Below are 22,106 nucleotides of genomic sequence, written 5' to 3'. Positions count from 1 at the left end.
AGACGAGTGATGGTTTCCAGGGCCCGCGTGCGTTCTTCGTTCGCTTGGGATAGCTCTTGTTGGGCTTTGTCGAGGGAGGATTTGAGCTCGTCGGCGCGTTTGGTTAGGCGCGTGTTTTCGGTTTCGATGGAATGGATGAGGGTTTGTGCTTCTGTGGCTTGGTCTTGCGAGCGAGTCAGTTGTAGCTCGAGGGTTGCTTTTGCCGAGGTGGCTTCTGCTAGTTCGGTTTGGAGCTTCAATAGTTCTTCGTGGAAGTGTTTGAGTTCGAAGTCTTGGGAAGTGTCTTGGTCCTGGGGGAGTTTGTCCTTGGCGAAGGGGTCTGGTGTGCGTCGAACGCTGGGCTGGCCGAGGTCTTTGATCAATTCTAGGATCTCAGTGTAGGTGTTGCCCGTCTCGAGCGGGAGGTCCGCTGCCATGGCTTTGAGGGCATTCTCTTGCGCAGTGACTTGCGATTGTGCGCGCGTCAAATCGGCTTCCAGCGTGCTGTTCTTCTCTTCTAATGGTCGGTTCTTGGTTTCTAGAGAGGCGATTCTTTCCTCGAGAGTCTCGTATGCCTGGTTTACACGGTCGAGTTCCCTTTCCAGCTTTTCAACCTCTAGGAGATTGTCGCTGACCTGAGCTTTGAGGCCATCGATTTCGCTATTCTTCTCCCGGAGCTGCTGCTCCTTGGCGGTTGTAATTTCCTTCAGCTTGGCCATTGTCTCGTCCAAGGTTGCATCGCGCTTTCGCAGCTGCTCCTGAGCCAAGTCCAATTGCTGGCGCAGATAGGCAATCGTTTCTAGGCGCTCGGTGTCGATATCGGGATGCGAGCTTCGACTCTGCAGCTCTTTCTGCATGTCACTCATCTGCTTTTGCAAAGTGCCCAGCTCGGACGCGTTCATTGTAGACTTCTGGAGGAAGGACTCTTTTTCCTGGTTTTGTTTCTGTAGAAGCTGGATTTGCTCGCGCAGGAGTGTCTCGTCGCTGCGCTTAGCGTACAGCTCTTCGAGCAGTTCCGACTTTCTCTGTAGCTCCCCTTGTAGGTGCTTTATTTGCTCTCCTGCAGAGGCTGCCTCCAAAACACGTCTGTGGTTCCTTTCCAGTTGTTCATCACGCTCGCGCAGTGCGTCCTTGAGCTCTGCGATCTGCCGGCGCAGATCCTCGGTCATGTCTTTCTCGTTCTTACTGGAAGTGCGCTTGTGCTTGCGAACGGATGGTGTGGTTGTAGTCGCTTCCATCTCATCATCCGGGTCTTCTTCAATATTTTCGAGATGGGTTATATCTTTCCCGAGTCCGCCGGCCCGACGCAGCAGATGCGACGGGGTAGACATGTCGACAGGAGGCCCAAATTCACTGTATCCGCTGACCTCCGGCTCATCTTCAACAGCTGGTTGGTGCAATTGAGAGTTGTTCTGGGAGTCTTCCTGCTGCTGGGGTTGTTTCGCTTCTTGTCTCTGGATCTGTGGCTGGGATTGCGGCTGGGGAAGTTCGTCCTGCAGCTCCGGCTCGGGTTCCGACTCGTGCCCAGCATCGGAATGGAGTTCTGGCTCGAACAGGTCGCGCTCCATGTGGTCTATGCTGAAATGCTTGTGATCCATGGTATCATCCTCCCCCATGAGATACTTCTCCAAATTGGCAGTGAAGTCATCCGGACCACCGACGTCGGACAAGTTGTCCTCATGTGGCAGTCTCAATTCTTCCAAGGGCTCCTCATCCAGCGCGTGGTTGCTCGGAAACTGGCTGAAATCGACCGTGTACTGCGCCAGACGGGCATCGATCTCGTTCGCGGCGCGCTCGAGAGAGGACGCTCTGGAGGATTTGGGGGAGCGGCGTTGCGGCGAACGCGCGTCATCGAGGTCTGCGCCGGTCGCGCCGTGCGAACTAAAACGGAAGCTTCTTTTGCTGACCGGAGAATAGCTCTCCCCCTGGTCAGGATGAGACGGCGGTGATGAAGGCATGAAGAGGGGGGTGGCCAGCGTGGACGCGCCAACGGTGTCGTGGGAAGTCGTGTCCATGACGGCGGAAACGATTGGGATTGTTTATTGATCAGGGTAACATATGCGATAAGATCGGTCACAACTTCACGTCCCAATCAGGCACATCATCGGTTCTTCGGAGAATAGGGGTGGTGGATAAATGAGCCGATAAGGATAGGCGATTGAGCGGGAAAATGCGCGTCAGTTAACAACTAGTTAATTGCTCTGAATGGGAGAAAGAGTGGAAGATGGATGGAGGATCCCGTCAAACATGGCAGCCCCAGGCAGGCAGGAACCGCAATTGGCCCGTCCTTGCTGGCCTGCATCCTCAGGCAGAAAGAGCCGCGAAAGCTCAATGAGGATTAGCGCGATCTAGGTAGCTCCGCATTGGGATCCACCGAGACTATATTTACTTAATTTTTTACTAGATAGCAATGAAAGAGACTGATTATGGCATGAGGACCAAGAGATCATGATAGGGAATATAACTATAAGACTAATGGAGTACATGAGGAGATAGCTTTAGAGAAAATGTGCTCTATGCATTTGCGCAGAAGAAGTGAGTTGCGGAGCTTCCTGAACTGCTCCAAATCTACAGAGTACACATTAATGAATTTCAAGCATGTCCATACATTTCGCCCACAGTGTGGTATCAGCCTGACAGAAAATGACAAAGAGAAAAAGATGTAAGATTGTTGATGTGTTATAAAACAAGTATACTAAGCGTCCAGAGTGACCAGTTGGTGGTTGAACTGGTCTTGATTTTATTGTTGATGGCCAACAAAGCCGGTGATGCTGACATAATCACATAGAAAGAAGGTGACACAATAGAGAGTGTTCAACAGAGCGCATGATCAAAGCCAGACCTCTTCAATTAGGATTCACTGCATATGCTTGCCATGAGGGGCTGTTTTCATGCAGCCTTTTGATCTCTTTTCCCTGGGCTGCAGGTCGGGTTTCACATCCATCCCAAGTGATAGGCGAGAACTGAACGGCTAATCAGTGGGCCATTCATTGACGGATTACGCATGGCTCCCATTCCCCGCTGAAACCGTCAGAGAGCGCCATTGCGCGCATCCTACACAACCTTGCTCTTCTTTTATACCAGCAAGTGATTTAATCCTCCTCTTAAGGGCCAACCTAAAAGATGCCTCCCGTGTCTCCGCAACCCGAGCGCCCTCGGGTGATTCTCTATCATCAGACGATCTGTCCTGATGGCCAGTACTGCTCCATGCTGCCGCTGCTGGATAACAATACTGGCGTCACCCACATCATCCTGGCCGCTTTTCACCTCAATGCCGATCCACAGCACATTACTCTCAATAATGATCCCCCTCATATGCCGCTGTATGAACCGCTGTGGGCCGAAGTGCCCGCCGTGAAGCAGAGCGGGGTTCGTGTCATGGGACTCCTGGGAGGCGCGGCGCAGGGCTCATTCCGCTGCCTGGACGGTGATGAGGAGAAATTTGAACTATACTATCAACCCTTGCGGGACATGGTGCGGCGTCATGAACTGGATGGGCTCGATCTGGATGTGGAGGAAGAGATGTCGTTGTCGGGCATTATCCGGCTGATCGACCGGCTCAAGCTCGACATGGGTGACGACTTCATCATTACGTTGGCTCCAGTGGCGGCGGCCATGTTGGGCATGGGCAACCTGTCCGGCTTCGACTATCGCGAGCTAGAGCGACAGCGAGCCTCCAAAATCAGCTGGTATAATACCCAGTTTTATAATGGTTGGGGCCACCCAGACGACCCTCGGATGTATGCTACCATGATTGCACAGGGCTGGGCCCCGAACCGGGTGGTGTACGGGCTGTTGACGAATCCCGGGAATGGATCGCAGGGCTATGTACCACTGGAAAAGATCGGGCCGATCCTAGGTCTGCTGGTTGAACGCTTCCCCAATTTCGGAGGCGTGATGGGTTGGGAATACTTCAACTCGAAACCGGGGGACCGAGATGCGCCCTGGCAGTGGGCGGCGGCGATGAGCTTGAGCATGAATATTAAGGAGGTGCTACACGTTGCGCGTATGATGCGCTCAGGACCAATGGCCAACAGCTTGATGAATCTACTTCGGGACATGATGCAGCAGCGATAGAGACATAGCTTGCAGCTTCCACACCTTGCATATATAATTATAGAGCAATTGAGAATAACAACTGACTTGTACATGGCTTGGTGGCTTGATGTTGTTTTGGGTTGGAGAGCATGTCGTCATCGCTGCGGCGCCTCATCCGTTCCGCCTTTTCGGATTAATCAGTTGATCTACTCGACTAACTGTGAATTGCTTCTTCTCCCTCAACTACCTCTCTTGTTCTCCTTCTCATCTGCCTCTCTGGAAGAGCTGCATGAGCTTGATGAGCTGGTGATGCTCTGATTCTTCTTCATACTCGTAGATCGTGTCGACAGCTTCTCGACGCCATGGTGTCTATTCCCCGCGTAGCTGCTGCTACGAGCTCCGCAGCCCTCCGAGTGACAGCCTTCTTCTTCCTCCGCTGGGTGCGTTGACTGTTCTTCATGGTCTACGCGTTCATGGTAGCTAATTGGAGCTATATAGATCCCCGGCCATCATTTCCCACCCCTTATAGTCACCTTATTAGCTGTTTACCTAGCTTCATTGGTGTCGCTTGGCCGGCCGGCCGACCAGAGCAATACCGATCGGCGCAAGGGCAATAAAGATGCTCAACATGCTTCCAGTAAGTAGGCTCAACATCAGCAGGCTCTACCTCCCTCAAAGGCACACAGAGTAACTTGCTATAGGATCTCCGCCGCCAACCGAAGGCGTCCTTAAGGTCCTGCTTACTGGGCTGCCGTCCCCCCGACTACCGCTGTCAACGCGTTTAACCGTCCTGATCAACATTGTCCTCGCCCTCCTCACTCTAGACTTCGTGGGACGAGGCTTCATCCTCTATCCCAGCAATGACCTTTCTTTCTCTCGTATTGGCTATGTCTCTCCGACTACCGCGAATTTGCTGGTCCGTGAACCCGATCCGGCTCAGCTACCCTTGATTGTATACTACCAGCCAACGGAGGAGGACCCCTCGAGATGGACAGAAGAAGGCGTGATTTACTCACTGACAGATGCGACGGACTTCACAACCACCGTAGCTATCAAGAACCTGGAGCCCTCATCCGCGTACCGCTATTCTCTGTCCAACAATCTGACGGGCTCTTTCGTCACCGCACCGATGCCCGGCTCCAAATCAGCCAACCGTCTAAGCTTCCTCACATCGAGCTGCATGAAGGCGAATTTCCCCTACAACCCGCTATCGCATCCACTACGCATTCCGGGACTTGAGATGATGACAGAGACCGTCAATCGACTGCCGTCCCTGCTCCGACCAGCATTTATGTTGTTCCTAGGTGATTTCATTTACGTCGACGTGCCTCAGCGCTTTGGCTCCTCAATCTCTCACTACCGCAGCGAGTACCGCCGGGTCTATTCCTCTCCGTCATGGGACAAAGCCCAAGATGGTCTCCCTTGGATTCACACACTAGATGACCACGAGATTGAGAATGACTGGTCCAAGGGAAACACAACGGCGCCCTATCCCGCCGCCGCGGAGCCCTACATCCATTACCACGTCAGCGCGAACCCTCCCATCCCCCCAACGCCCTTTGCTAAGCCCGAAAACACCACCTACTTCTCATTCATCAATGGCCCAGCTTCATTCTTCATGGTGGACACGCGCACCTACCGCTCCGAGCCCGCCCAACCCAACTCCACCATTCTCGGCTCCGCACAGCTCCAGTCTCTCCTCGCCTTCCTCGCCCGTCCCGAACCAGCCGAAGTCCGCTGGAAGATCGTAGCCTCCAGCGTTCCCTTCACCAAGAACTGGCATGTCGGCACCACTGACACATGGGGCGGATTCCTCAACGAACGTCGCACCGTCTTCGAAGCCATGTGGCGCGCAGAGCGCGAGCTCGGCGTCCGCATCGTCCTCCTCAGCGGGGACCGTCACGAATTCGGAGCCACGCGCTTCCCAGACCCCGACCTCGACTTCACCCACGAGGAACTCCTCCCCAACACCGCAGGCGAAGGACTGCACGAGTTCTGTGTCGGCCCGCTCAACATGTTCTACCTCCCCATCCGGACCTACCGCCAGGACGACGACGAAGACGTCGCCATCAAATACATCCCCGACGGAAACACCAAGTACGGTCTCATCGATATTGACGTCCAAGATGAGCTCATCACCACCTCAACTGGCAAGACCATCTCCGTCCCCAGCTCTGTGTTCACTTACTCCCTCTACGTCAATACCGACCTGATCTGGAAATACTCTCTTGCTGTGCCTCTGTCTGGCCAGGAGGCAGTGGTCGCCTCCGCGTCGACCTGGAAACACCCTCGCTTCCCGCCGGGTAAGCTCCTTCTGGATGAGCGCGAGGAGGATAGTACGTGGGATGCATCTGTCAAGACGGTGATTGGCCGTGTTGAGGAAACGGTAGGTCGTGTGCGCTCATTCGTGTTGGGGCAGGCCTATGAGGTATTGGATAGAGTTAGACGGGTGGAGAGGGTGGATTGATTGATTTACTGATATTGTATTGGTATTGAGTCGGTGATTCAACTTAATATATCTCTCTCATCTCTTTTGGTAGTAATTGGCGTTATTGTTCTTACTAAGATGATATATTTTGAAAGTAATCTACTTTTTGGATTTTGATATATCATGTTACTACTAGTGGTATATATCTTGTAAGACACGAGAGTAAATGAGGCTTCCATAGCATAGATTGATGCCCCAGGGGGCCAGTCAGATAGTAGTATTAGCGAAGAAAAAAAAATATAAGCAATAGTAAAATCAAGTCACGCCCAACACCATCATATGCTAGTTACAATCGACGAATGAGGTGAATGATGACTGAACTGAAGCAAGGCATAAATCCCCAGTCTCTTTTAAGAATCAAACGAAAAGAAGAGACGGAGACACAGGTGTAATAATATAATCATGGAATGGTAACAGCGCGAAAACAAGAATCAAAGAGGAATTTCAAAATGCGTGCATCATCGTCATCATCACAATCACCGTCCTCTACCGCGGCCTCCACCACCACCACCGCCACCGCCCATCAACCCACTCATCTGGCTCATCATGCTCTGTAGATCCATTCCACCTAGACCGGGCAGACCACCGCCGCCTCCACCTCCTTGACCTTGCAGCATTTGCATCATCTTGGCCATGTCGCCCATGCCGGGCATACCGGGGAATCCACCGCCGCCGGCACCACCCATTGCGGCCATGCGCTTCTGCATGGCGGCGAGCTGCTGCTCCTTGTTACCACCCTTGAGCATGTTCTGGGCGCGCTGCATCTGCTTCTTCTGTCCACCGACACGCTTGGCCATGCCGGCCATCATGCGGTGCTGGGAGAGCAGGTCTTCTACTTCGCGGACGGTAGTACCGCTTCCGCAGGCGATACGGACCATGCGGCTAGGTTGTTCGACGAAATTCTTGCCGTCGCCGTCGAGTTCGGCGGCCGTCATGCTGTCGAAGATGTAGATCATGCGACGGAGCTTCATGGAGCCGTCTTCGTCATCGAGGCCCGCAGTCAAGTTGGAAAGACCGGGGATCATGCCGGAGAGCTTGGAGAGGGGTCCCATCTTCATGATGGAAGTGATGTTCTCGCGGAAGTCGCGCAGTGTGTAGATACCTTCTGAGATGTGCTTGTAGGTTTCCTTGGCGGAGGCCGAGTCCTTGGTCACGGCTTGTACGTGCTCTACCAGTCCAGCCATATCGCCCATACCCAGGAGCTTCTGGATGAAGGCCTTTGGCTCGAAGCGTTCCAGGTCCATCAGGTGCTCACCGGTACCGAGGTAGATGATGGGGGTGTGGGTGGCAGCGACGGCGGAAATAGCACCACCACCTGCGGCGTGACCATCCGTCTTGGTGATGATGATGGCTCCGAAGTCTGCGGTGGCCTTGAAGGCAGAGGACTGGGCTTCGGCAGCCTGACCGATAGTGCTGTCGAGGACGAGGATGGTCTGGTCGGGGGTGACGGCGGTCTGAATCTGGGTCATTTCGGTGAAGAGCTCTTCTTCTTGCTTGTGACGACCACTAGTATCGACGATGATGATTTCGAAACGCTCCTTCTTGAACTTGGCCACACCCTCGGCTGCCACAATGGCGGGGTCGGTTTGCGTCAAGCTACCGTAGTAGGGGATCTTGGCTTTGGTGGCATTCTGCTTCAGCTGGTCGAAAGCACCAGCACGGAAGGTATCGGCACAGACGAGAGCGGTCTTGAAGCCGCGCATCTGGTAGTGGCGGGCCAGCTTGGTACAAGTGGTGGTTTTACCGGCACCCTGCAGACCGACGAACATGATCACGTTGGAGCGGCCCTTCTTGGGACGGAAGGGCTCCGCATGGGGATCAACCAGGGAAACTAGCTCATCGAAGACGGCCTTTTGAATCAAACGCTTCTTGTTCACGGCGGCAGGAAGAGAGGCAAAGTTGACGCTGGACTTGATGGACTTGCGGAGGGACTGGACCAGGCGGACGTTGACGTCGGCGGACAGCAGGGCGGCGCAGATCTCTTTGATCATGTCGTCAAAGGCCTATTCGCAGTCAGTACATACATCAGCCCGAGAAGAGGGATCTGATTCTCACCTTCTCGTCCAAATTGTTGGAGCGAGTCAGGTCATTGACGGCGGCGTTGATTCGCCGCCCGAGATCCTGAAGGACCATGGTGGGGGAATTCTTGTCGAGAGGAACTGAACCAAATTAAAGCATGTACAGATAAAAAAATGCGCCACTTGCTGCCAGAAATCGTGAAAGGTGGCAGAGACGACAGTAGAAAACGAATGGAGGATGCAGCGAGTTGGATGAATCGATGGACTGAGAGGCCAACTGCGCGGGCGAAGCGATGCGGAAAGCCCCGCGGCCAATCACAGCCACGCGTTGCTGGCCGCCCGCGAGGGACCCAAAAATTGCTGGGAAAAAAAGTTCGGGATTCAATGCAAGTTCATTGCATTTTCCACTTCATATCTCTTCCCACATTCGGGTTCAAGTTATTTTTCTTCCAGTCAATTTTGAAATATTTAATATCAACCGTCAAAATGCCTCCCCACATGAAAAAGCGCAAGGTCCTCGAGTCGTTGCAGGCCGGTCCCAAGAAGAAGTTCAGAAAGCAGCGCGAATACCACAGCAGCTCCGAAGAAGAGTCCGAAGACGATGAACCCACCGATTTCAAGGCTGTCAGCTTGGCCGATTCCGACGATGAGGAAGTTCAAGTGAAGCAGCCCAAGAAGCAGACCAAGTCGATTGGCGCCTCTACGAAGAGAAAAGCGGCGGAGAAAGACGAAAGCTCCGATGAGGAAGCCGACGAAGAGGAGGAAGATGGTGATGTTGAGTCTGAGATTGATTCTGAAGGATCCGACGATGAAGAGGGTGCCGACTCCGATACGTCTGCACCTGCGACATCGGGTCGCAGAGCTGTCTCCAAGCGCAATGATCCCTCGGCCTTCTCCACCTCTATCGCAAAGATTCTGTCCACCAAACTCCCCACATCCGTTCGAGACGACCCCGTGCTGGCGCGCAGCAAAGCCGCTGCCCAGAAGAGCACTGACGTGGCGGAGGAGAAGCTGGATCGGCAAGCGCGAGCCAAGCTGCGTGCGGAGAAGAAGGAAGAGCTGGATCGTGGTCGTGTTCGCGATGTCATGGGTCTGGAGCGTGGCCAGGCGGGTGCCGTTGCTGAGGAGGAGAAGCGTTTGCGCAAGATTGCCCAGCGTGGTGTGGTGAAGCTGTTCAATGCCGTCCGCGCCGCCCAGGTGCGCGGAGAGGAAGCAGCCAAGGCAGAGCGCAAGAAGGGTACCGTTGGTATTGGCGAGCGCGAGAAGGCCGTGAACGAAGTCAGCAAGCAGGGCTTTTTGGACCTGATTAGCGGGAAGAAGGGCAAGCCGTTGAAGATCGAGGAGGCTTGAGGATTTTTACGAGAAGTTTCTGTTCGCTGTTCAAGACCTGGCATACCTTGGGCGTTTGAGGGGTTGCTCTACTGTTGTTCTGTTTCATTTTATCTCAAGTGTTTGGATTAAAAAGTGATATGCTATTTACAGGTACTTTCATGCCAAAAAGTGAATGGAGATCGGTATACCCAATAGAGACACGTTCGTTTACAAACCAATGAGCCCACAATAACCGTAGATAGACCTGGAACCCCTCCCAGTGTATGCGCTTGGATAATCATACAGTCCGTCCCTCATCCCCGGGCGCCTCTCGTATATACTCGTACAAAGCTCTCTTATTTCTTGGGCTCGAAGTCGCTTGCCTGCAAGTTCCGAGTCATCGACGGCAGCCGGACCACGAGGCCATCGAGGTCCTTGCTCATGGCCACTTGACATCCCAACCGGGAGGTCTCCGTCAGACCGAACGCCAGATCCAGCATGTCGTTCTCGTCGTCCGACGGCTCTTCCATCTTATCAAACATGTCCGGGTCCTCGACGATCACATGGCAAGTCGAGCAGGCGCATGAGCCACCACAAGCACCTAAATGTTTCCAGTGTTTGTCAGTCACTATGGCCCTATAATTCCGCGCATCCCCGATAACTAGCATTACACACCTTCCATCTCGATATCGTTTGCCTGTGCGATATCTAGCAGGTTGTCGCCCTCGGAGACCTGGAGATCAATCTTCACGCCATCCTTGTCGACGAAAGTCACGTTAATCCTGCGCATCAAACATTAGCATGAGTAGTATACGAAGCCAGCGCTTCGCGATGACTCACTCCTCCCCGGGCTTTGGCGGCGTGATATGGCCGTGTTGAGCACCGGCCGTGACGGAAAAGCTGCGGCGAGCCATCCATGACTGTTGGCTCAGGAAGTTCCTCCGGGCGTTTATGGAGAAACTGCTTGAGGCAATCACTCGGGGTGTCTGAGTCGAGTAGGAAGAGGTGAGGATTCTCTTGGATTGAGTGCGACCGATGCTGTTCCCGGCCTTGGGAACGGCATGACGCAGGTTCAGGCACGCTTCTTTCCAGAACGACATGGCGCAGGGATGCTGGGAAAAGACGGAGAGGAGGGAGGGATATCAAAGAAATAAAAAGAGTACTTTTAGAGAGCGCAATGCGAGGGGAGAGGAGAGGAGAGGAGAAGCGGACCAGCAGAAGTGGAGAGGAAGAGAGAGCAACAGAGCGAATCCTGGGGCACGAAAAAAAGGCGAGGCCGAACAGCGGCGGGAAATTCGGGCTTCTTCATTCGTCGGCTTTGCTTTTTTCGCCTTCTTCTCCGAATTGCAAGCTTCAACCTGCTCTTCTTTCTTCCCCCTCTTGACCTTCCATCCTTATCCCCGAAACAACTAACTAATTCCCTCCCTTCTCCCTCTCTTATCTTCCATCATGACTGCCCCGCTGGATGGGCCAAATCCCCTCCGTCCTTACTACATCCCTCCCTCCATCGGTCTGGACGCCTCCAATCTCTCCTCCCCTCCCGATGCGTCATCGTCAACTCAAGTTTTTGGTGGTTCGGCGCGCGATCTTCTGCCCGACCTAGACTACTCCGAATACCTCGACAACTCCCCCTCGGTGTCCAGCTGGATTCGCGATGCCTTGGACGAAGCACTCCGTCGATACCTCGGTGTGCTAACTGCCCAGCCCTTCGATGTCGCCAAAACCATTCTGCAGACCTATGTGGCCCCCGATGATTCTGCGGAGGGACAATGGGCGATGCATGATCGCCGGAGCTCTGGGCTGGACAGTCAGGTCGACTCCTACGATGAAGATGTGTGTACATGACACAGATAATGGCAATGGGTGGGAATTAGACAGCTAACAATATGTTCTTTGGGGGCTCTTTAGGAATCCCTCTCCTCCGACGATGAGAGCAGCTACTTCACATCGGCAGCTCCCGCAGTGCCATCACCCTCTACTCCCCGATCCCGGAAGCCTCGACGCCATATTACCGACCGGAGCGGCTACATCCCACCCCAGACGTCGTCATCTCGATATGCCTTGGCCATCAAGAACCCCTCCTCCTTGATGGAGGTGCTGGGCCAGCTGTGGAGCACCAGCGGGCCATCGTCGCCCTGGAAAGCGACTAACGCGACCTTCATCTATTCCCTGCTGCTCCCAACCTTGAACACCTTCATCCGCAGTCTGCTCTCCGCCATTGTCGGCCTGCCAGAGGAAGATGTAACTTCATCCATGACCGCAGACATCCTGACGTCCACCGCCCCGGTCGCGACGTTGGTCCTGTCCTTCATCTCTTCGTCGCTGTCGGCGATGCTTCTCTCTCCCATTGACACTGCACGCACATTCCTCATTCTCACACCGGCCACTCACGGTCCCCGCTCGCTTCTGCGGGCTCTTCGCCTAATCCCAACTCCCAACTGCACCATCCCCCCTCACTTGATCCCGATCACCATCCTTCACTCCAGTCTCCCCAACTTCATCCTCAACACGACTCCCCTAGTCTTGAAGTCATACCTCTCTATTGATCCCGTGCTAAACCCGTCGGCATGGGGTCTTTTCACCTTCTTGAGCTCGGGCCTGGAGCTCGCAGTCCGGTTCCCTCTTGAAACCGTCCTTCGTCGCGCACAAATCGCAACATTCACTTCCCCCAGTCTCCGGCAGCAGTCCCGCGGTTCCATCCGCTCAGTATCGTCCCCCACCACGGATGAGACTCCGACGACTGAGGTTGAGACCATCGTGCCTACGCCCCAAACCTACCGCGGCATCATCGGCACGATGTGGAGCATCGTCTACGAAGAGGGAGTGGCACCCGCGCCGGAGGCTGATCGTGCGCGCCAGCTCATGAAGAAGCCCGTCGTACAGCGGAAACGCCAGGGCCAGGGTATCAAGGGATTGTACCGGGGCTGGCGCATTGGCATGTGGGGGATTGCCGGGATTTGGGGCGCCAGTCTCATGGGCAGCTTCAGTGTAACCGGAGAGGACGAGTCGATGGCCAGCGGAGGTCGCTTTTAAAGCGTTGGCACCGGGCCGTCTTCCACTCCCACCCAGATCTCCTCTCTAACTCTCGACCTCTCCTTTCATTCGTTGTTCCTTTCTTCGTTTAATACCAATACCAACTGACGCTGCTATGGGATGTACTTTATTTTATTATTTTTACTTGCAGTTGTCATATCTACGGAGCAAGCGGAATGGAATTGGCGTTGGAGCCTGTTGTCTTTATTACTTATATATTGTTCATGTAGACCATACGAATCAATATCTACCTACTCTTCATTCTACATTGTCACCACTACTCCGATGTTGACTTCTAGATCGAATCAATATAGTAAGTAGTATAATGTGTCGTAGTAATTAACCCGAAATAGCCCAACCATTACTCTACCAACTTAACCAAACCCCAGCCTATACAAGCCAAAAAAGAAAAAGTCTCTAGAACCACGAAATGATATATATGGAACTTCATAAATAGTAAGAAAAAACGCCATATCATTTATTTCATTTCACCCGTCTAAATTGTAATCATATGGAACGAACTTCAATTCGTCCCGGTCTCTAGACAAGACAATCCTGGCAGTCCGGTCGTTATTATTTTTAGGCTCTTTTTGATGATTTTTCATATGAGTGAATTTTTAGGTTGTTGAGGTTCCAGTTTCCCTCCTTCATGGTCACTTTTTTTTTTTCTGGTGGGGCGGATCGTAAGGGAAGGGTTCATAAATCCCTGGGTGGAGGTTGGGGGAGGAGAAAGTAGAAGGATGGGTGAGGAGGGGTATTATGGAAGAGGAGGGGGTTATCTCTCCCGTCCATGAGATGAGAGGGTAGGAAGGTGTGAGTGAGGTGTGTATGTATAATACAAACTCAGACATGCCATGAGTCAGGTTTGGGTATCATGAGAAATAAAAGCAGAATCAAAAAGGTGCCGAAAAGAAAGAGGCAGAAAGAAGAGAAAATGTAGAGAGGAACAGAATGCAGAGGAAGATCATTTGTCGGCGAATCTCCGATCAAAGTAGCGTAGCACACCCATGACACTGGCGGCTTCGACTTCCAATGCGGCTCGGGAGCCTGGTTGCATAACCTCCTTTTGGCTCTGACTGGGATTGGGCAGAGTGTGAAGTTTAGGAAGCCAGGAGGAAATATCATCGCTGGCTCGAGAGAAGTTCGGGTGGCGGGAGAGGGTGGTGAAGGCATCGGCACAGGAGAGAGTTAGGGACGGAGTAGCCGAGCGGCGCGAGCTGGAAGTCTGTGGTTGTTGTTGAGTTGACCCGCTGCGTTGAGGGTTGGAGTTGCGCGACATGCAGCATCCACCATCGGCGCCTTTACCGCCGCAACATCCAGAGGGAGCAGCGCTGGCGGGGCGGGAGGCCGCCAGCGTCTTGCAAAAAAGGGTCCGCCTGGGATCGGCGAGACATTGGGCACAAGTACCCGGGCCATTGGCGCAGGGATTTGTCGCTTGGCTAATGGGTGGGAGGGTCACCTCGGACCGCACGTCGCCGTCGGAAGGGGGCGGCGTGAATTGCGACAGGTTCTGGATGGGTGCCAGGCGGTTGTTTTCGAACGAGTTCCGCCGGCGGCGCTCCTCTTCCTGGGCAGCCATTTCGGCACAAATGCATGGCGTGCCATCCTGGCAGAAACCACAAGGGTCGACGGCCGGGGAGGAGACATTAGTGACTGTGTCGTCCTGGACGTGATGGGGGGCCGCGAATCGCGTTGTGAAATCGATCTCCATCTCCTCTGGCTCAGGCTTGATTTCGGGTTCGGCACGAGACTGGCTCGAGTTATCAGGACGCTTTGACTGAGTTGACGTCCGCTCGATGCCGGGCATGCCACTGAATGCGTCTTCAATACACTGACAGTGCACGTTCGAGCAGTTGCTACAGCCCAGGGGCACCTCGTCCCGCTCCTCGTGCATATTGTTTTCCACTGCCACTTGAGCGGTGGATGCGTCTCTGGGTATGCGTGTCAAGGGTGCCTTGTCTGAGCGAGAGGCATTCTTGTCTGACAGCGAGGACCGGAACTCCTTCACAAGGCTTTCCTTAGCGCTGCGCTCGACGGAGACCTCTTTTTCCAAAGCGTGGCACCGGTCACGCCACCAGGCCATTTCGCTCCGACATTGATCGACCTCATGGGAAAGGTTTGAGATCTGCTCCTTGAGTTGCACGACGTGGATCTCATTGTCGTCTTCGATTTTCTTGATCTGGTCCTCGAGTTCGTTGACGCGGGCTGCTCGACGCTCCCGGAAAGCTCTCTGGGCAGCTCGATTCTGCGCTTTGCGTTTGGTAGGGGGCGTGTCTGTGGCGGGCTTGCGGCCGGGTTTGGGACGAGGGGGGATCACCCATTCCTTGGAGGTGACGGAGCCGGGTGTGCCCGGACCGGGAGACGGTGAGATGGCTGGCTTGGCGGCCAATGCGGGTGCCAACGGAGCTGGACCGGGCGCAGGAGCGAGTGAGGGAGCTGGAGTGGCCATGGTATTTAGGAGACCTCTTTGTATTGTAAGAGGTGGCCTGGGTCGTGGTCAGCAGTCATAATTTTTCGCCGCGAGGAGCGGGTTGCGGGAGGTGTTTGGGAAAGAAACGGACCAACAGGTGGGAAGGAAGAAGAAGTGGTGGTGTCACTTGATCGCTTCGGCGGCCGGAAGAGCGGAAGTGCGCCCCTTCAGCCGGTAAGCGAGACGAGGTGTGGTGCAGAGCACACCGGAGGAGATTGGGCGTGCAGCAGCAATGTGTTTTATCAATCTATGCCACGAAGCAGACAGAGTAATGGGCAGGGATTGAACAAGGTATGAAAGAGGAAAGGACGAAGGTAAGGCAGAAATGAAAACAAGAGGGCGACCGAGGGAAGAAGAGGGGGAAAGAAGGCCGGGAAAAAGGTATCGGATCAGATTAGATTATCGTGCGCGTTCACCGACTTCGGAGTTACGGTGGGACGTTCCTCGCCCCCGTCTATTATTCGCCAGTCCCGCGCCAGCCCGATGGTTATCAATCACCCAGCTCGGACTTGTTTGGGGTTAGGGTACGTTATCCACCTATTCTCCCCCCAGGAGTAACCTTGTACGCTGGGATTGCGTCGTTGCCTTTTAGCTGATTCTAAAGCAGGGCTTGACCTTCAGCCTTATATAAACCGCGGAGTCTGCTCTGTTGCCTACCGACAGTACTACTTGAACTCTACATCTTCCACGCATCAGCATGGCCGATTACACGAAGAGTCCGAGATAAATGTCGTGAGTCAATCATGACACTCTACACCTCCCATCCCACGGGACTCGAAATTCTCTCACCCCCCCAAAGGCCGCACATGTGGGTACAGGTCTTCTTCCCGTCCAGCCTCTGTTTGGTGGTTGTTCCCACCCGCGATGAGCGCGGATTCCTTGGCAAGACCACTGTCCCCAGCAGAAGGAAAAAACCTAAAAGCACATGGCAAAAGCGGATGCAATTAATATTTGCCTCAGTTATAACGGAGCGAGGCTGACACATAGAAATATGGACATTCGGCGTCGAGTCCCCAATGGCCCAGGTACTCCTCGACAAACGAAATGAAAAATGAAATCAAACGGGACCTGTGATTAGCAATTAGAACAGAAGATGGAGCCAATTACCTCTAGCCGGTTGAACGGTTTTCCAGTTTCGGAGACCCTTCAGGAATTCTTCTCCCTTTATGACCGGACCGGTGCAGGCAAGACCCATCCCACACCCCCAACCCGCATGCTCTGGGTTTTGGTTCATGATGGCTGGCATTATTCGGTACCACTGCTCCCTCCGTCGTCTGATCTTATCAGATTACGCTAGTCCATTTCGGGCAATCCGAACCATGCGTATCGTAATGCACGAACCAAAACCTGTCGACGATCAGTCGAGGAAATCCGCCTCCTTAGCCGGGTTCAGTCTAGTGGGATGGGTATGGTGAAAACTCTTCCTGGTTACTTGCCTGCGTTATTGCCAGCAGATGGAGCGCTCATGGTTGAAGTCATTTATTGTAAGTGTTTCAAATGCCGATGAACGGAATCCCTTGGAGGCGAATACGGCCCGATTTTGGATAGCTGTCGTTGAACGCGGCAGACCGACTTTTTTCCATGCAGGGACTCACATTTTGATTTCCTTATACCTCAATTATTTGAGTCATAGCTGATATGAATGCCACATATGTTGCATAGAGGTTGGTAACCCGTGCTTCAAAAGTACGTAGTCAATAGGGATGCCTGCCATTCGCGGAAGCGACCGTTGTGACTGATAAAATCCTCCCTCCACCGATCATCGCTCGTTTCTTGATTTTCGGGTTGCCTTTCTTCCATTCCCTATTTTTTTGCCCTTTGGGTCCCACCAAGTATTACCTCCGTACCCCCATTCGCTGAATTAAAGACGTCTGGTAGAATATGTGTGATTTGCATTATTCGTCACGTAAAGTACAAGATTGAGAAGTGTTCATCGATTAAATAGAACATTAGACGGTATAAGCAGCTTTTACAAATCGACCAGAGCTGGCGATCCCGTTGAGGGATGAGCTGAGTACTTGGTTTGGACAAAGACCTTCTGGATGCCTCCCTCGCGATGGTCAAACAGTTCGTATAGTTTGTCCATATCCTCCAGGCGGACGCGATGAGACACAATGTCCAATGGGTTGATCTCACCCTTCTGGATCTGCTCAAGGAGATACTTCCAATACTTCTGCACTGGAGCCTGGCCATTGCCAATGAGCCGGACACCTGTCTGCATCAAAGCACCGATGTTAAAGTGGTTTGTCTGATAGTCGTTAGTTCACTGAACAAAGTCATAGGTAGATGTGGTTGTCACATACATAACCAGCGTAGACACCTGTAACTCCCACGCGGCCAAAGGGTCGGACAGATGTAATCATCTCGTTCAACATCTCTGAAGTGTCTGTCTCCATGCCCAAGAGCATCTCAAAATAATGTGCCCATCCTTTGGCGTACTCACCCGCCGTACAATCCAAAGCAACATCTGGTCCTCCAGGGACCATCTTCTTCAATTGAGATGTGATGGATTCCCCTCTGGGCAGCTTGGTGAAGTTCAAGGTCTCAAGCTTCGGGATTTTGCTCTGGACGAAATCCAAGCGCCAGGCGGCCTCTCCTCCGTCAATGAGGATGACTCTACTGGCTCCCTGTGAGAAGCTGAAGCTAGCCACCATTTGACCAATGGGTCCGGCACCCCAGACCGCAACTACATCGCCTTCATTTACCCCGGTGTCGACCACACAGTGGTACGAAGTGGCCAGGACGTCGGACAGATACAATGCTTTCTCGTCTGGAACATCATCCGGAAGCTTCAAGAGGTTGACATCACCATATGGAACTCGGACATACTCTGCTTGACCACCAGCAAAACCGCCAGTGAAGTGGCTGTAGCCAAAGATGCCTGCCCAGGATGCAGGTTAGCATTAAATATTGAGGTAAGCGGTTAGAAATACTATGAAATGGGTAATATACCGGACGTCCGTTTGCCATACATGGCATTTGTGACAGAATTCTGGTTGGTGCGTTCGCATTGGGAGGTCAGCTGCTTCTTGCAGTTCCGACACTCGCCGCACGCAATGGGGAAAGCTGCCACCACTCGATCTCCTTTTTTCACCTTCTTCGCTCCTGGTCCTACGCTCTCAACAACACCGCAAAATTCATGACCCAGGACATCACCTTTCTCGAGCTGAGGGATGACACCTGCAGGAAGCAACAGCGGTCAGGAAACTGCGAAAAAGGGCGAGGCATACTCGGACACAGAACACATACCATGATATAGATGAAGGTCACTTCCGCAAATGGTGCTCCCAGTCACTTTGACAAGTACGTCTCCTTCATCCACAACTCTTGGTTTAGGCATCTCCACTAATCACACAGGGTCAGATAAAGGAAAGCAGGAAGCCAAATCAGATACCGATCCTACTTACCAACCTCGACATGGTTCTTTCCGGTCCAGATGGTCGCCTTGATTTTCTCCCCAGTCTCCTGGCCATACTCCCCATAATAATTGCTCACATCCGTGGTGACGGAGGCGTTGCCGCTATGTCCGACTGCCTTCTCCACGAGGTTGGCAGCTTGTGTTGCAGCCATGATTGCGATTGGATTTGATATCTTAAGTGAATGAGGATATTTACTCGGTATTACAATATTTGCAGAAGAATCGATGGTGCAGGATTACGGGGCGCATGGGGGTATTTGTCTCGCCTCTCGCGGGGCCTCCATAGCTGACATCACGGTGAGGTCGGTGCCTGTCATGCTTGTCATGCTCTCCAGCAACGGTACCCCAATTCTGGTTCAAAGCTTGAAACAAAGCCGGTCGCCGACCCTACGGCACGCTTGTGTTAGGCAACGGTTGGGACCCGACTTACTGTCCTTTGGTGCTACCCAGATTCCATTGCTTCAGAAAGCTCTCTCTGAAATGACGTCATCTATCAACAACATTCAATGGCCTCGACAATTAGACAGTTAGTCAACTGGCTGGTCACGATATTGACATTGCACATGATAAATGAGGTAATTACCATATATACGAATACAAAATTTTGGGAGCACAAGGTCTGGGCCCTGTCAGCTGCCCTGTCGTTGCTTGTCCATGTTGGAGATGGCCGCGTTGCAGATCTCATCTTGCCCGTCGCTTATCGCGAGTCGGGTCTAACTTTAGATGCATGATTCTGCATTGATAGCTCAATTTATTCTCTTGGGTTACTCATGCTTCGTGTTGTCAACAGTTGTCAACATGAAGCACTTCTGCCTAAAAGCTCTCGGGTGCACTGCCAAGCCGGTCCCCGCCATTTATGATCTCTGTCTTCCCCGTGTCATCGAAGCTGTACAGCACCCGGTTGAACGCCCTGAAATCTCCGTCGCTGTCACTTCTTGAAGAGGGCGCCTCTGGTTGCCGAATAGGAAGTTTGCTTCTTGGGCCAATAAGACACCCTTCATTCCCGCCGGCTCACTCTTGTCTTGGCCAAATTCTTCGCGACGCCCTGGTCTCCCTCCTTAAATGCCATCATGAAACACCTCGATCGTTGGCTAGACCGGATTGCCCGTCATGCCAAAGAGATATTGGAGCCATCCTCCCAGCCTGTTGAGCAGACGGGTCCACCGCCCAATCAGCAGTATCACCGTCCCCCGCCGCCATTACCTCCAGGTTTGTACCGAAATTTCATACTTTGTTCACCCATTCCTGAAAGCTGTGATTGATTCTTTTGGGAAATGATCAGCTTGATCTTGCCATTAAGCTGTTTCCCTTCATTCTGTCGCTCTCGTATCCGTCTGCTTTGTTCCTGTTATAAGGATACCTTTTGGAGAAATATGAGTGATCCCGCGTGTTTATATTGTAGATCGCCTATGTATCATGTACTTATTGGCTTGGAAAAGTCGAGACCGCACCTTCGGCACTTAGCGACTGAAGTTTGTATACGAAACCAAAGTATACACAGTCAGGCGTACTTATATTGGGCTCAAGATAGCACTACTTTGCTTTCAGTTCGCTATATACGAAACTCAACCACACAGCTTCTTCAAAACCAACAACTGATGTTCAACACTGGATGAAATGCTGATCGGCTGTCTAATCTCATGGTTTATAGTTGCAACGCCGGTACTCGCCAGATCTGGCCCACAGACTGTTTTCGCTCATTTCATCGTGAGTACTTCTGCCTTTCATGAGAGAACGGCTCACTGACTGTGTCAGGTTGGAAATGCCGCTGCTATGACCCCCGAGCAGTGGGAGTCGGACATTAGAGAGGCACAGAAAGCTCATATCGATGGCTTTGCACTGAACATTGCTCCTCAGGACAGCTACACCGATGATGTCCTCGATAAAGCGTACTCTGCAGCGGAGAGCGTCGGGAATTTCTCCCTCTTCCTGTCTTTCGACTATGGATCCGGAGGCCCATGGCCGGCCGATCGGGTGATCACAACGATCAACACCTACCGGAATCGAAGTGCCCAATATTACTATCAGGGAAAGCCGCTAGTATCGACATTTATAGGGGCTGGTAATGCAGGCGACTGGCCGTACATCAAAGGTTCCGCTGATTGCTTCTTTATGCCATCCTGGCCCGATATGGGGCCGGCAAGACTCAGGGATTACCTGGACATCATTGACGGCGCTTTCAGTTGGGATGCCTGGCCGGTGGGGGCGCAGAACAAAAATGTGACGAGCGATCGCGAATGGATGCACGCCCTTTCTGGGAAGCCGTACATGATGCCTGTCTCTCCCTGGTTCTACACCAATTTACCCCAGTGGAACAAGAATTGGCTATGGCGTGGGGACGATTTGTGGCATATACGGTGGGAGCAAGTCATCAACTTACAGCCGGCCTTTGTCCAGGTAAGGCGATTCTCGGATGATGCTAGGCACTGCTGACCATGATTAGATTATCAGTTGGAATGATTACGGGGAATCCCACTATATAGGGCCAATCTATGAACCCGGGATGCCTGACGGATCTTCTAAGTACGTCTTGGATTGCCCGCACGATGCGTGGCGAGCCCTGCTGCCCCACTACATCGCCGCCTATCGAGGATTCGGTGCAAATAGTCCGTATCAGGCGAATCAGACACTACCCTTGGAGGATAAGATGGTGTACTGGTATCGCTTAAATCCGAGTTACGCTGGGAGCGCCAACGGCACGACGGGCAATGATCCTGGTGTGGGCCAGGAGGTGATGCCACCGAGTGAACTTGCCCAGGACCGAGTATTCGTCAGTGCTACTGTTAAAGATGCCTGCGAGGTATACGTCCAGATCGGATATTGCGAACCTACAATTCTTCAGGCGTCGGGTCCAGGAATCCATCACTTTTCGGTGCCGTTCAACGGGCAAACGGGGCCGGTGCGGATAATGATGGTCCGGAATGGCTATGAGGTTGCACTTACCGTTGGACCAGCGATCACGGATGACTGCAAGGATGGCAATGTCAATTGGAACGCGTATGTGGGAACGAGCGACTAAGCCGAAACTATGATACTAGATAGATGGAGATAGGAGATAGTGGTTCATCCTCGGCTCGGGCCAAGTGGGACGCAGCTTATCAGTGACGCAGCTCCCGATCAACTTGGCTGGTAAATAGATTCTGGGGGCTATAGACGCCCCTTATATTACCGTGATTCTTAAGCGATTGCTGTTGTGACTATTCCAATCAACTCCAATGACCGTAAGCTTTTCTTCGTTTACAATGAAGCCCACTTTTGCCTTCGCCCGACGGAGCTCCGGGCCTCAGCAACCAAACTGGTCACGGCGCTTATCGGAATGATCGTCGAAGCTCCGCTCAGCTGACCTCGTCC

At 52.9% G+C, this 22,106-nt stretch overlaps 9 protein-coding genes across 9 annotated transcripts; 5 read left to right on the top strand and 4 right to left on the bottom strand.

Moving 5' to 3' along the window:
- Nucleotides 1–2,832: 2,832 nt before the first annotated feature.
- Nucleotides 2,833–4,232, top strand: BO88DRAFT_405049 (putative class III chitinase). The gene has a single exon (XM_025706783.1). It carries the CDS (start codon nucleotides 3,103–3,105, stop codon nucleotides 4,054–4,056), a length of 954 nt encoding a protein of 317 aa, XP_025563152.1. The 5' UTR covers nucleotides 2,833–3,102; the 3' UTR covers nucleotides 4,057–4,232.
- Nucleotides 4,233–4,268: 36 nt separating this feature from the next.
- BO88DRAFT_388788 (alkaline phosphatase family protein) lies at nucleotides 4,269–6,583 on the top strand. The gene is made up of 3 exons (XM_025704885.1): nucleotides 4,269–4,457; nucleotides 4,516–4,654; nucleotides 4,719–6,583. The coding sequence occupies exons 1-3, from the start codon at nucleotides 4,380–4,382 to the stop codon at nucleotides 6,482–6,484; spliced, it is 1,983 nt and encodes a 660-aa protein (XP_025563151.1). The 5' UTR covers nucleotides 4,269–4,379; the 3' UTR covers nucleotides 6,485–6,583.
- Nucleotides 6,584–6,627: 44 nt separating this feature from the next.
- BO88DRAFT_388786 (RNA-binding signal recognition particle subunit SRP54) lies at nucleotides 6,628–8,761 on the bottom strand. Its single transcript, XM_025704884.1, has 2 exons — nucleotides 8,561–8,761; nucleotides 6,628–8,508 (listed from the first exon to the last, which is right to left on the bottom strand). Exons 1-2 carry the CDS (start codon nucleotides 8,636–8,638, stop codon nucleotides 6,982–6,984), a joined length of 1,605 nt encoding a protein of 534 aa, XP_025563150.1. The 5' UTR covers nucleotides 8,639–8,761; the 3' UTR covers nucleotides 6,628–6,981.
- A 157-nt stretch (nucleotides 8,762–8,918) lies between these two features.
- On the top strand, nucleotides 8,919–10,063 carry BO88DRAFT_405046 (rRNA-processing protein RRP15). Its single transcript, XM_025706782.1, has one exon. It carries the CDS (start codon nucleotides 9,010–9,012, stop codon nucleotides 9,871–9,873), a length of 864 nt encoding a protein of 287 aa, XP_025563149.1. The 5' UTR covers nucleotides 8,919–9,009; the 3' UTR covers nucleotides 9,874–10,063.
- Nucleotides 10,064–10,190: 127 nt separating this feature from the next.
- BO88DRAFT_388778 (ferredoxin family 2Fe-2S iron-sulfur cluster binding protein) lies at nucleotides 10,191–10,983 on the bottom strand (the record flags this gene model as incomplete). The annotated part of the gene is made up of 3 exons (XM_025704883.1): nucleotides 10,675–10,983; nucleotides 10,510–10,616; nucleotides 10,191–10,435 (listed from the first exon to the last, which is right to left on the bottom strand). Exons 1-3 carry the CDS (start codon nucleotides 10,932–10,934, stop codon nucleotides 10,191–10,193), a joined length of 612 nt encoding a protein of 203 aa, XP_025563148.1. The 5' UTR covers nucleotides 10,935–10,983.
- Nucleotides 10,984–11,201: 218 nt separating this feature from the next.
- Nucleotides 11,202–13,123, top strand: BO88DRAFT_405044 (mitofusin complex protein UGO1). Its single transcript, XM_025706781.1, has 2 exons — nucleotides 11,202–11,667; nucleotides 11,743–13,123. The coding sequence occupies exons 1-2, from the start codon at nucleotides 11,284–11,286 to the stop codon at nucleotides 12,865–12,867; spliced, it is 1,509 nt and encodes a 502-aa protein (XP_025563147.1). The 5' UTR covers nucleotides 11,202–11,283; the 3' UTR covers nucleotides 12,868–13,123.
- Nucleotides 13,124–13,831: 708 nt separating this feature from the next.
- Nucleotides 13,832–15,316, bottom strand: hapX (bZIP transcription factor HapX; the record flags this gene model as incomplete). Its single annotated transcript, XM_025703048.1, has 1 exon — nucleotides 13,832–15,316. The coding sequence occupies one exon, from the start codon at nucleotides 15,314–15,316 to the stop codon at nucleotides 13,832–13,834; it is 1,485 nt and encodes a 494-aa protein (XP_025563146.1).
- Nucleotides 15,317–17,029: 1,713 nt separating this feature from the next.
- BO88DRAFT_47746 (zinc-dependent alcohol dehydrogenase) lies at nucleotides 17,030–19,223 on the bottom strand. The gene is made up of 5 exons (XM_025711972.1): nucleotides 18,745–19,223; nucleotides 18,587–18,682; nucleotides 18,290–18,517; nucleotides 17,641–18,218; nucleotides 17,030–17,585 (listed from the first exon to the last, which is right to left on the bottom strand). The coding sequence occupies exons 1-5, from the start codon at nucleotides 18,905–18,907 to the stop codon at nucleotides 17,307–17,309; spliced, it is 1,344 nt and encodes a 447-aa protein (XP_025563145.1). The 5' UTR covers nucleotides 18,908–19,223; the 3' UTR covers nucleotides 17,030–17,306.
- Nucleotides 19,224–19,342: 119 nt separating this feature from the next.
- Nucleotides 19,343–21,938, top strand: BO88DRAFT_405040 (glycoside hydrolase family 71 protein). Its single transcript, XM_025706780.1, has 4 exons — nucleotides 19,343–19,964; nucleotides 20,407–20,462; nucleotides 20,511–21,152; nucleotides 21,199–21,938. Exons 1-4 carry the CDS (start codon nucleotides 19,826–19,828, stop codon nucleotides 21,772–21,774), a joined length of 1,413 nt encoding a protein of 470 aa, XP_025563144.1. The 5' UTR covers nucleotides 19,343–19,825; the 3' UTR covers nucleotides 21,775–21,938.
- The last annotated feature ends 168 nt before the right edge of the window (nucleotides 21,939–22,106 follow it).

Source organism: Aspergillus vadensis (genome assembly GCF_003184925.1).
Source record: "Aspergillus vadensis CBS 113365 unplaced genomic scaffold BO88scaffold_11, whole genome shotgun sequence".
Taxonomy (NCBI): domain Eukaryota; kingdom Fungi; phylum Ascomycota; class Eurotiomycetes; order Eurotiales; family Aspergillaceae; genus Aspergillus; species Aspergillus vadensis.
Note: the sequence above shows the minus strand (reverse complement) of the source record. Positions and strands in the feature narration are given on the sequence as shown.